Below are 13,797 nucleotides of genomic sequence, written 5' to 3'. Positions count from 1 at the left end.
ACCCTATATTGTCCGATTTAAACCAATCCGCGTATGGTCAATTAATTACGTCCGAAATCCAATCCGAATTAGAGTCCGGACATATAAATATTTCGTAAATATGCGTTGTTGTCCGACTCAAAACCGATTTTTTTTTTCCAACCCTAATGATTGGTGGTGATGACGGGAAAATGATATGATGATGAGGATATGAGAGTGTGTTTTAGTTTTACTAAAATTTGTGCACTTGAGTAGCGTGAAAAGCCAATTAAAGCATCTATGTTAAAAAGGAAATGCGACACGGATGCTTTGAAGAGGGACGAATGAGACCCACATTAATTAACTGATATGGGCTTTATAACAAGTACGTCATCACGGCCCAACTTTATCGATGATGGCATCATCATGGCCCAACTTTTAAAGATGATGGGCCTAATATCGATATTGCACGTATCGATATTAGGCATCACTTGTAACAAAATTTCTTCTTGTCTTTGTTGTCCTTGAACCACACTCCCAAGTACTGATTCTCCCAGCCAGTGAAACTCAAGAAACCCAACTCAAAAACATCACTAGTTGAGACCAACGTTTGGTTGTAATACAAGAAAGACTGGAAAAGAGGAACATTGATTTGTCAAAGTCAAAGGTGATTTATGAAGCTACTAGAAGAAGGAAGGATGAAATAATTATCATCAGGCTTTGTACCAAAAACAATTCATGGTCGACTTTATAAATCTATGCAAAAAATGGTTGAAATCCACGTGTAATTGATACACAGCATTAGTGAGTGTGTATAATTGTACTCCATGTGTTGATTTTGTGGTGAAAGCTATTGAAACGAAAATCAACAAACCAGATCCGATTTTATCTCCAAAAATTGGTAGGGTCTTGTTGTTTTTCTTCCATAAAAACAACAAGGCCGTGTTGTTTTTTTTTTTCCTTGGAGAATTCTGGTGTAAACTTAGTAGTCTCTAATTAAATATATAAAAATTATTTATTTTAAATATTTAGTTTAAGGGTTAATATGTCATTGGATACAAGAATATTTACGTAAACTAAAAAAAAATTAAAAATTGATTTAAAGATAGTGTTTTTGTGGTGTGTAGATAAAATTTCCTTTATACGAATTTTTAATTTTTTTATAGTTTACATAAATATCCTTATATACAATAACATATTAACCCTTAAATTAAAATTTTAAAATGTATCATTCTCCCTGTTTCTCCCTTTTCATCATACATGTTTTTGCTTGAAAATATCATATATCTTTTGGAACCAGCGCCAAGTTGTATTTTTGGTGGATGAGACTCCAATCAGAGCGCACACAAACATCGAACGCAAAGGAATTCCCTTTCCAAAGGACCAAGCAATCGGTGTCTACAGCTCAATATGGAACGCAGACGATTGGGCCACACAAGGTGGGAGGGTCAAGACGGAGTGGTTCCATGCGCCCTTCACAGCCACCTATAAGAACTTTGAAATTGACGCGTGCGAGTGCGCAGTGTCAGTTGCAGCATTTGATAATGCTAAGAAATACAGCAGCAGTGGTGCTAAGAGATATTGGTGGGATGAGCCAACGCTGTCTGGACTAAATGTGCACCAGAGTCATCAGCTCCTGTGGGTTAAAGTCAATCACATGATCTATGATTATTGCACCGGTGACTCCTACAGAGTGTTTGCACCACAGCCACCGCTACTAATAGTGATTTAATGTGGGTGTTTGAGTATGGATGGTGATGGGTTTTGGGTGACTGTAAAAAAAAGGAAATATGGGGATGGATGATCATAACTTGTAAACATGTCCATGTTTATCATATGTTTTCAAAAAAATGGTAGCAGTAATTATGAGAGAGAGAGAGAGCGTTGCTGGACTGGAAGTGTGAGAGAAATATGAGAGAGAGCATACCATCTATAAACAAAGGTAATTTGATCTTTTTACTATAATTTTGTGTGTAGATTTATAATTTTTTGGTGTAAATTTATCATATTTAAAAAGTAATATAAAGATAGTGTTTTTGTAATGTGTTGATAAAAATTTCCCGATATTTTTTGATTCATACAATATCTCAAATCGTTTATCGGCCTGTAACTATCCAATACTCTTATGAAAATCTCATACTAGGGAAAGACCCTCTCAGTACTCTAACGCTCACACTAACTTTGTAAAGATCCCATTGTACTATAGAAACTCGTAGCATTGGTTCTCACAGACCCCAATTTATTACTTCATCTACACTAATAATACCCATGGGTGTCCCTAGGGTGGGGCAACATGAGCCGTCGCCCAAGACTCCCAAATCCCCAGGCTCCCATATTTTTGAAAACATAGTAGTATTGTAGTCGTCACAAACCCATTTAAAGTTAAACCACATTTAGGGATAAAAGCCCAATAATTACTAGTCCATTTCAACTTAAAATTATATTTTCGGTTCACCAAGTCATAAGAGGTTAAATATATTAGCTATATGTTAGCAATTGAAAGTGATTTGGTAGAAAAGAGTTTATTACCCACCATAATTAGTGCTTTTGAACCTCAAAATGCTAGAATAGTCATATTTAAGTAATATACGACATTTAATATTTTTTAGAGGGCCCCTTTTTAGAGTTTCGCCCAAGGCTCTCGACGGCTCAGGTACGCCACTAATAATACCTACTCTCATATATATAATTTACAAGCATTTAATCTCAACCGTTGGATCTGACCAACGATAGTTCAAACTGATAAAAAAAAAATGAAAACTGACTACCATGACCAAAAATTGTTGTTCGATCATAATTTTTTTTGACGGATGACAGCCCAAAAAAATTCCCTCGCCTCCTCCAGAAAAACCCGACCATCCCCAACCAACAACGACCATCGGTTTAGCCCGAAAAATTGCTTGAAAATCGCAAACCACTCGAGCGAAAATCGCTTAAGATATGTCCCATTGAATCACCATCCCCTGCAATCGACACCACTAGTAGGTCGGCCGCCTAGAGACCTTCAAGACATACCACTTCTCCTGCCCAATCGGTTGACGAAAAACTTGGTTGTCACTTGTTTCAACTCATATGGTACCCACCAATAGTTCCATCAATTTTTTATTTTTTTATCAACTCTAATCTCAACCATTGGTCAAATCCAAAGGCTGATATTAGGGCGTACGTATATGAGCTTATAGGAGTTGATTTTTATTTTATCTACATTTTATATGTTAAATTTCTTAACTACTTAATTACTATCTATACTATTACGGGGGATCGTGTGTAATGTTTGCATAATTACGTATACTTCTTCTTTTTCTTTTTAATTATGTATACCTCTAACCCTAGAATACAAACAATTAACACATTATATATCATTCACTTTTATTAGACTAATAAGGATTCAATAGTGGCCTGTAAACAATTAATAAATTTTTCGATCATTCAATCCTAAAAAAATATTTTATTTAATTTTTCAAGAACATTTGGATGACATGAACCATAGATAATATTCAGTGTAGCTTAGCTTGCATATAATATTATAAGTATACTCAAACAATATCATATAAATTATTGGAGATATAATATTCTTTATTCGATCTTGTAGTTGTTGAATAGGCATATATATATATATATATATAGGGCCGCTATACCCAACTAGATCATGAAAGGTGGTGTATTCATATGCATATGTGTATATAAATATTCAAACAAGAAACACATATTTAATTAGAGAGACTAATACATAAGTTTTCCAAGTATTAGCTTTAAAAGCTTTCTTAAATATAGATGTCAATTTCATACATGCCTCGTCGAGTCATTACAAGCATGCATTTCTAATTATTTGGTTAATAATGTGTCTACTACTTCACTAGTTTACATAATTACATGGTAAATATTCTTCGCGATTTGAACTTATGACGCTTATGTTACCCTGAAACTTACCTAATTTATTACAAACATGTTTAGTTAATCGGTTAATAATGTGAATATTCTTCGTGATTTGAACTTCTGACGCTTATTTTGCCCTAAAACGTAAATCAAAATTAGGTATCTTTAATAGTGATATCTTAGTCAGTTTATTCAACTTAATTAGAAAAATTATTGAAGAGTTTGAACCTAATAATTCAAAGAAAAAAGAGGCACAAAATATGAAGCCGTGCACGCAATAATAATATTTAGAGCCCAAATCATATTCAATCAATGCACTGAAGAACATTTCAAACTTTTGCACATACTATGATAATGATAATGATTGACAATATATCCAGATAAGGAAAATGAAAGAATGTAAATGTATATATATATACACACACATATAATCATATATATGATATCAGGAATTCTTCTAAGAGGTCCTAATTTTAGGGTTCAAAATATTTGTTTTAAAATTTTAAAAAATATATATTTATATTTTGATCGGTGCTACGAAGCCAATAATATATTTTTTGTTCAAAACAAAAATTAAATTCAACATGAAAGTGTATGATAATTCTGAATCGTTGAATATAAAACGAAAGACATACAATTTTTCAGGTTTTATTTGATTTTTATTTCTAACAAAAAATATATCGTTGGGTTCGTAAAATCGATCAAAATAAAAAAAAAAATTTTAAAAATGAATCCTAAAATTAAGACATCATTTTTGGATCTCATAGGAGAGTTTATGAGGTATAGTACAAGACTTATTATAAAATTTGGTCAACGTCAACCACGTCTACCATATATGTAAGGTATTCACATATAAAATATGTAGGTAGTTGTACATACGACTTCCTGCCGTATTATTTTTTCTAGGCTGTACCTATTAATAGTGTTCATATATATATATATATATATATATATATATATATACACACATACACACACGTATGCATGTGCATGTTATTTAGACCTTCTAGTAGGTCAATCAAATCGTTTGAACTATTTACAGCACACAATATATATATATATATATAACAAAGTCATAATCTCTATCCACTCATGAAAGTTGAAATGGAAGTAGATTGTCATCAACTTTTGTAGGTTATTGAGAGTTCATGCTGGCAGATGTAGCTTTGCGGTCCTTAATTAAAACATAAAGAGTAGTATCACCCATAATTTGTTTGACCTTTTCTATTGGTCAAAATTGAAGAACAAATCCTACCTAATTTCTATCCAATCTATTTTTTGGGTTTATTTTTCATGATTAAGTCGCACCACAAAACGTGTGATCTTATCTATTATCATTATATTTCAATACATGATAATCTTCATTAATTAATGTCTAGACACAAGTGTGATCAGTTCCTTTAATTGTGTCTTCAAACGGAGAGAATTTCTCTAAATTTATTTTTATTTAAAAATTACTATAATTTATGTACTTTCCTTTATATGCTTTCATGATTGTCCATTATCATTGATTCATTCTATTTCAATGCATGATAATCTCTACATTCATTCATTGTGATCGTAAATAATCTCTACATTTATTTTTAATGTGAATTTCTATTTATGAGATTTTATTGTTTCATTTTGATTCCTTCTTAAAAATTATAATTTATATAGTTTCCATATTGAAGAGAACAAACAACATCATTGATTTTTTTTAATTAACATTAATGACGTTCTTTCAAACAAATCATGGTAAAAATTATACCGAACAACTAGTTGGAGTGATAAACATTGTGTGTATCACCCTACTAATCATGGTTCGAATCTCACCTCCTTTGTTTTTTTTTTAAAAAAAATTATTGTAAGAAATTGTCATCAAGTCATGACAATCCATATTTAATTTTAAATAAAATACTATTTTGGTAAAAAAAAACTATTTCATTACTAAAAATACGTAGACTACAAAGCACAAAATAAATTCAGTATCTTCTATGATTAAATATATAATGCACCGCACACCACGATTAGAATGTCAAAAACCCTAATTTATTCATATAATCATATTACGTGTCCAAATTTTACTTTGACTTTTCTTGGTCAACAAATTCATTAGGTGACCTGCATAATCCTCCAATATCTTCTCTTATATATACATTTACATCCTAACGAGATTAACGAACTCCAAATATGGGCATTTCAAGGCTTATGATTCTTCCATTGCTATCAATTCTTCTCTCAATAACACCCTGTTTGGCTACTTCAAATTCATCAAATGAAACCTTCCTCCAATGCCTAATAGACCATGCTTTGCCATCCCAACCAATCTCCAATGCAATTTACACTCCCGGCAACTCTTCCTACTCATCTGTTCTACAATCCTACATTCGAAATCTCCGATTCAATACGTCCACGACCCCCAAACCAATCCTAATCCTCAGTGCATTGCACGAATCTCACATCCAAGCAGCTATAATTTGTGCTCAAAAACATGGATTGCAGATGAAAATTAGGAGTGGAGGGCATGACTATGAGGGCATATCTTATGTATCAAACATTGTCCCGTTTTTTGTTCTTGACATGTTCAATCTTCGGTCTATCGACATCGATGTAGCCACCGAGACTGCTTGGGTCCAGACCGGGGCGACTCTCGGTGAGGTCTACTACAACATCAATGAGAAGAACAAGACTTGGGGGTTCCCCGCTGGGGTTTGTCCAACAGTTGGTGTTGGTGGACATTTTAGTGGAGGAGGGTATGGTAATATGATGAGAAAATACGGCCTAACCGTTGACAACATCGTCGACGCGAAGTTGATTGACGTTCAAGGCAGACTTCTTGATAGGAAATCAATGGGGGAGGATTTATTTTGGGCAATCATAGGAGGAGGAGGAGCTAGTTTTGGTGTAGTTGTCTCATACAAGATAAAAGTTGTCTATGTCCCTGAAGTAGTCACTGTTTTTATAGTGAGGAGGACATTAGAACAAAATGCAACAAATATAGTGCATAGTTGGGAACAAGTTGCACCAAATCTTGATCAAAACCTCTTCATTAGGCTTACAATGGACGTTGTGAATAGTAGTAGTTCAAGTGGAATTGGGGGGAAAACAATTAGGGCTTCATTTTTTGCCCTATTTCTTGGTGACTCAGCAAGACTACTCAAAATCATGAATGAGAGCTTCCCTGAATTGGGTTTGGTTCAATCTGATTGTATTGAAATGGGTTGGCTTGAATCAGTCTTGTATTGGACTAATTTCCCAATTGGGACACCAACTAATGCTCTACTCAGTAGGGTACCCCAAGTACTAACCCATCTGAAGAGAAAATCAGATTATGTGACAAAACCAATTCCAAAGGAGGGCTTGGAGGGGATTTGGAAGAAAATGATTGAATTAGAGAGACCAATGTTGACTTTCAATCCTTATGGTGGTAGAATGGCTGAGATTCCAGCCTCCGCGACACCTTTTCCGCACCGGGCTGGGAACTTGTGGAAGATCCAGTATGCAACAAATTGGGATGAAGATGGAACTGAGGCTGCTAATAAGTATATCAATTTGACAAGGGAGCTCTATACTTACATGACACCATTTGTGTCCAAGAACCCTAGACAGGCATTCTTGAACTATAGGGATCTTGATTTGGGTATTAACAATCAAGGCAAGAACCGATACTTTGAAGGTAGGGTTTATGGGATCAAGTACTTCATGGAGAATTTTAACAGGTTGGTGGAAATTAAGACTAAGGTTGATCCTGGTAATTTCTTTAGGAATGAACAAAGTGTGCCTACTCTTCCATACAAGAAGAAGTAGATCTATTTGTTTGATTTATTGATGTATGCAATCGATGACTAGCTATAATTATAAAGAAATTATTGTGTTCTTCGTACTAAATAAAGCAATGTGTCATTCTTTTAAATAAAACCTTGTAATTTCAATTTGTTAACTGTGAGCTAGTTTTACTTTTTATCTTTAAAGTCGTTCATTAAGTTATATTCAAGTATTCAACTCCCTTACGAAATAAGAGGGGCCGTAAAATTTTGTTTATGACGAGTAACTGTAGTAATTTCTTTTCTTATGACCTAATAAGGCCGGATCATAAGAATATGAGAGTGTGTTTTAGTTTTACTAAAATTTGTGCACTTGAGTAGTGCGAGAAGTCAATTAAAACATCTATGTTAAAAAGGAAATACGACACGGATGCTTTGAAGAGGGACAAATGAGACCCCCATTAATTAACTAGATTTGGGTTTCATAACAAGTACGTCATCATGGCCCAACTTTACCGGTGATGACATCATCATGGCCCAACTTTTACAGGTGATGGGCCTAATATAGACGTATCGATGTTGGGCCCATCACTTGTAATAAAATTTTGACAAATTTTATCTACACATCATAGAGACACTATCTTTACACCACTTTTTAAATTTTTATAGTTTACATAAACATCCTTATATATAATGACATATTAACCCTTAAACTAAAATTTTAAAATATATCATTGTCGATGCTAAATTTGCACCGAAGTATAGAATGTGAATAAAGCAGAAAGATTCAAGAGAATAACAACACAGAATTTACGTGGTTCGGCAACTTGCCTAGGTCCACGGAGTCTGATCTTTGATTAGAGTCGATGGTTGATGAATCGCTTACAAATGTCAAATGAAATGTATTTATAGGCTTGTGATATGTCAGTTGATGCGGTTAACAGCCTCTGGTAACCTCTCTTGTAACTGCTCATGTTAACCGTCGGTAACTGGATAAAACTACTTCTGGATAAAGTCCTTTCATCTGAGAGAACCATACATACGGAGAGTACTTATTTACTCCACAATCATGCTCCCTCTTTCTCCCTTTTCATCATACATGCTTTTGCTTGAAAATATCACATATCTTTTGGAACCAGCGCCAAGTTGTATTTTTGGTGGATGAGACTCCGATCAGAGCACACACAAACATGGAACACAAAGGAATTCCCTTTCCAAAGGACCAAGCAATGGGTGTCTACAGCTCAATATGGGACGCAGATGATACGGAGAGTACTTATTTACTCCACAATCATGCTCCCTCTTTCTCCCTTTTCATCATACATGCTTTTGCTTGAAAATATCACATATCTTTTGGAACCAGCGCCAAGTTGTATTTTTGGTGGATGAGACTCCGATCAGAGCACACACAAACATGGAACACAAAGGAATTCCCTTTCCAAAGGACCAAGCAATGGGTGTCTACAGCTCAATATGGGACGCAGATGATTGGGCCACACAAGGTGGGAGGATCAAGACGGACTGATCCCATGCGCCTTTCACAGCCACCTATAAGAACTTTGAAATTGACGCGTGCGAGTGCCCAATGTCAGTTGCAGCATTTGATAATGCTAGGAAATGCAGCAGCAATGGCGCTAAGAGATATTGGTGGGATGAGCCAACGCTGTCTGGACCATAGTTACCAGGAACTCGGTACACTCCGGGTCATGGTACAGGTACAGGAACGGAGTATGCCGCTTGATTAATTTGTGATAAGCTTGGGGGTAGGATTAGTAGGTACGCTAGTTGGAAACGTGGTACAGTTTAAAGAGTTATTTGGGTCACCACCACTTCTTCTTCCGTGACTACCTCCGAAATAGCTTGAAATTTGTATTTTTGGTACGGAAGTTAGAACATGACAGATTGATAGCAGCGAAGTAACGAAGAGGAAGTTGAGTAAAATACTACATTTTTAACACTGAATTGACCAACTCTATCGAAGCTTTGGATGAAGAGGAGGCCAAAAGCTACGTTGTTGATTATGATAAAACTAACATGATTGAATTCACAAAAAAATGATGGCAGGCTTTTGGGACACTAATTTGGGCTTTCCAGGTTATGCTCCTAAGCATCCTAGGTCGCTAATGTACCCCGTTCCGAGACATACGTTCCAATTCAGGGTACGAGGAGGGATTGACCGTTCCCGACAACTATCTTCTGGACTAAATGTGCACCAGAGTCATCAGCCCCTGTGGGTTAAAGTCAATCACATGATCTATGATTATTGCACCGGCGACTCCTGCAGAGGGTCTGCACCACAACCACCGCTACTAATAGTGATTTAATGTGGGTGTTTGAGTATGGATGGTGATGGGTTTTGGGTGACTGTAAAAAAAAGGAAATATGGGGATGGATGATCATAACTTGTAAACATGGGCTCCATGTTTGTTTCATATGTTTTCAAAAAAAAAATGGTAGCACTAACTATGAGAGAGGGAGAGAGCGTTGCTGGACTGGAAGTGTGAGAGAAATATGAGAGAACATACCATCAATTGACCATTTTTGGTGTAAACGTATCGTATTCAAAAAGTAATGTAAAAATGGTGTTTTCGTGATGTGTTGATAAAATTTCCTCAAATTTTTTTTATTCATACAATATCTCGAATCGTTTACCTATAACTATCCAATACCCTTATGAAAATCTCATACTAGGGAAAGACCCTTTCAATACTCTAATGCTCACACCAACTTTGTAAAGATCCAATTGTACTCCATAAACTCGTAGCATTGGTCCTCACAGACCCCAATTTATTACTTCATCTGCACTAATAATACCCATGGGTGTCCCTAGGGCGGGGCAACATGGGCTGCCGCCCAAGGTTTTCAAATCTCTAGGGTCTAATATTTTTGAAAACATATTAGTATTGTAGTCGTCACAAACCCATTTAAAGTTAAACCACATTTAAAACGAAAAAAAAAAAAAAACCCCAATAACTACTAGTCCATTTCAACTTAAAATTATATTTTCGGTTCACCAAGTGATAAGAGGTTAAATATATTAGCCATATGTTGGCTATTGAAAGTGATTTGGTAGAAAAGAGTTTTATTACCCAACATAATTAGTGATTTTGCACCTCAAAATGCTAGAATAGTCATATTTAAGTAGTATACGACATTTAACATTTTTTAGAGGGCCCCTTTTTAGAGTTTCGCCCAAGGCTCTCGACAACTAAGGTACGCCGCCAATAATACCTACTCATATATATATATATATATATATATATATATATATAATTTACAAGCATCTAATCTCAGTCGTTGGATCTGACCAACGATAGTTCAAGCTGATAAAAATTTTAAAAAAATTAAAAACTGGCTGCAATGACCAAAAATCGTTGTTCGATCATCATTTTTTTAGGACGGATGACAACCCAGAAGAATTCCCTCGCCTCCTCCAGAAAAACCCGACCATCCCCAACGACCATTGGTTTAGCTTGAAAAATTGCTTGAAAATCGCAAACCACTCGAACTAAAATCGCCTAAGATATGTCCGATTGAATCAGCATCTCCTGCAATTGACACCACCTGTAGGTCGGCCGCCTAGAGACCTTCAAAACATACCCCTTCTCCAACCCAATCGGTCGACGTAAAACATGGTTGTGACTCGTTTCAACTCATATGGTACCCACCAATAGTTCCATCAATTTATTTATTTATTTATTTTTATCTTTTTATCAGCTTTAATCTCAATCATTGGTCAAATCCAAAGGCTGATATTAGGGCGTTCGTATATGAGCTAATAGAAATCGATTTTGATTTTATCTACATTTTATATGTTAAATTTCTTAACTACTTAATTACGATCTATACTATTACGGGGCAGCCCTGCTACTCGTCCCTGCAACTGAGATCTCAATTGCGGAGGCGTATGGAGAAGATTAAAAGTGCAAGTGGGGCCCATCACTTGCAATTTTAATCTCGTCCAAACACCTTAGCAACTGGGATTCCAGTTGCTGGGACAAATAGATTTTTCGATTACAGGGGGATCGTGTGTAATGTTTGCATAATTACGAATACTTCTTCTTCTTTTTCTTTTTAATTGTGTACACCTCTTACCCTAGAATACAAACAATTAACACATTATATATCATTCACTTTTATTAGACTAATAAGGATTCAATATTGACCTGTGAACAATTAATAAATTTTTCGATCATTCAATCCTAAAAAAAATTTATTTAATTTTTCAAGAATATTTGGATGACATGAACCATAGATAATATTCAGTGTAGCTTAGCTTGCATATAATATTATAAGTATACTCAAGCAATATCATATAAATTATTGGAGATATAATATTCTTTATTCGATCTTGTTGAATAGGCATATATATATAGAGCCGCTATACCCAACTAGATCATGAAAGGTGGTGTATTCATATGCATATGTGTATATAAATATTCAAACAAGAAACACATATTTAATTAGAGAGACTAATACATAAGTTTTCCACGTATTAACTTTAAAATCTTTCTTAAATATAAATGTCAATTTCATACATGCCTAGTCAAGTCATTACAAGAATGCATGATTATTTGGTTAATAAAGTGTCTACTACATCACTAGTTTACATAATTACATGGTAAATATTCTTCGCGATTTGAACTTATGTTACCTTGAAACTTACCTAATTTATTACAAACATGTTTAGTTAATCGGTTAAAAATGTGAATATTCTTTGTGATTTGAACTTCTGATGCTTATTTTGCCCTAAAACGTAACTCAAAATTAGGTATCTTTAATAGTGACATCTTAGTTAGTTTATTCAACTTAATTGGAAAAATTATTGAAAAGTTTGAACCTAATAATTCAAAGAAAAAAGAGGCACAAAATATGAATCCGTGCACGCAACAATAATATTTGGAGCCCGAATCATAATAAATCAATGCACTGAAGAACATTTCAAACTTTTACACATACTAGGATAATGATAATGATAATGATTGACAATATATCCAGATAAGGAAAATGAAAGAATGTAAAAATATATATTAATATATATAGTATGAGGAATTCTCCTATGAGATCCTAATTTTTAGGGTTCAAAGTATTTTTAAAAAAATTTAAAAAAAATATATTTGTATTTTAATCGATTTTACGAAAATAACGATATGTTTTTTATTCGAAACAAGAATCAAATTCAATATGAAAAGTGCATGATAAATTTGGATCGTTGAACATAAAACGAAAACATTTCATACACTTTTCAGATTGCATTTAATTTTTGTTTTCAACGAAAAAATATATCGTTGGATTCATAAAACCGATTAAAATAAATATATATTTTTTAAAAAAATTTTAAAAAATAATTTGAACCATAAAGATGAACCCTAAAAATTTAAAATTCATAGGAGAATTCCTATGAGGTATAGTATAAGACTTGTTATAAAATTTGGTCAACTTCAACCACGTCTACTATATATGTAAGGCATTCACATATAAAATATGTAGAAGTTGTAGATACGACTTCCTGCCGGATTATTTTTTCTAGGCTGTAGCCATTAATAGTGTTCATATATATATATATATATATATATGTGGGTCAATCAAATTGTTTGAACTATTCATAACACACAATATATTGAACATTTGCAAGTTTGAACAATTGCCAAGTTTGAAGCTTCAAAGACGAAAACCCAGAAGTTCAGAACAAAAGCGAAAGATCAGTGCATGAACCGCAAGAAATATTGCAGTAGTCAAAAGCTAGACCAAGAAGATGTGCAGAGGCTGTTCTCATAACTCATAAGACGACAACACAAAGAAAAAGACAAAATCAAATGTGCAACAACACTTAAGCACAGCCATAAGATTAAAGAAAAACAGGACAAATCGAACGCTCTAGACACCAACATTGGAAACAATAGTTCTCATATGAAGGCTTCATGTCGGATGAATACCAGCTTTATCACCAGCCAGACAACTAGCCAAAAACGAAGGAGGCTCTTAATAACTTTTTTGCAAAGTTTAACAGTAATACATTTCCAATTTTGCCTAATGACGCCGTCATTAGTGATTATCATTATATTTAAATGCATGATAATCTTCATTTAATGTATAGATACAAGTGTAATCAGTTCCTTTAATTGTGTCTTCAAACGGAGAGAATTTGTCTACATTTATCGTGATTTATTTTTATTTAAAAATTACTATAATTTATTTACTTTCCTTTATATGCTTTCAT

General features: G+C 34.2%; 2 protein-coding genes across 2 annotated transcripts; both read left to right on the top strand.

Annotated features, from left to right (window-relative positions):
* Window positions 1-1,225: 1,225 nt before the first annotated feature.
* On the top strand, window positions 1,226-1,875 carry LOC119988006 (xyloglucan endotransglucosylase/hydrolase protein 9-like; the record flags this gene model as incomplete). The annotated part of the gene is made up of 1 exon (XM_038832917.1): window positions 1,226-1,875. A coding segment is annotated over one exon (465 nt), but the record flags the coding sequence as incomplete, so codon positions are not given.
* A 4,120-nt stretch (window positions 1,876-5,995) lies between these two features.
* LOC119988449 (berberine bridge enzyme-like 8) lies at window positions 5,996-7,776 on the top strand. Its single transcript, XM_038833494.1, has one exon. It carries the CDS (start codon window positions 6,004-6,006, stop codon window positions 7,618-7,620), a length of 1,617 nt encoding a protein of 538 aa, XP_038689422.1. The 5' UTR covers window positions 5,996-6,003; the 3' UTR covers window positions 7,621-7,776.
* Window positions 7,777-13,797: the final 6,021 nt, after the last annotated feature.

The sequence above is a fragment of the Tripterygium wilfordii genome, chromosome 21 (genome assembly GCF_013401445.1).
Source record: "Tripterygium wilfordii isolate XIE 37 chromosome 21, ASM1340144v1, whole genome shotgun sequence".
Taxonomy (NCBI): domain Eukaryota; kingdom Viridiplantae; phylum Streptophyta; class Magnoliopsida; order Celastrales; family Celastraceae; genus Tripterygium; species Tripterygium wilfordii.
Note: the sequence above shows the minus strand (reverse complement) of the source record. Positions and strands in the feature narration are given on the sequence as shown.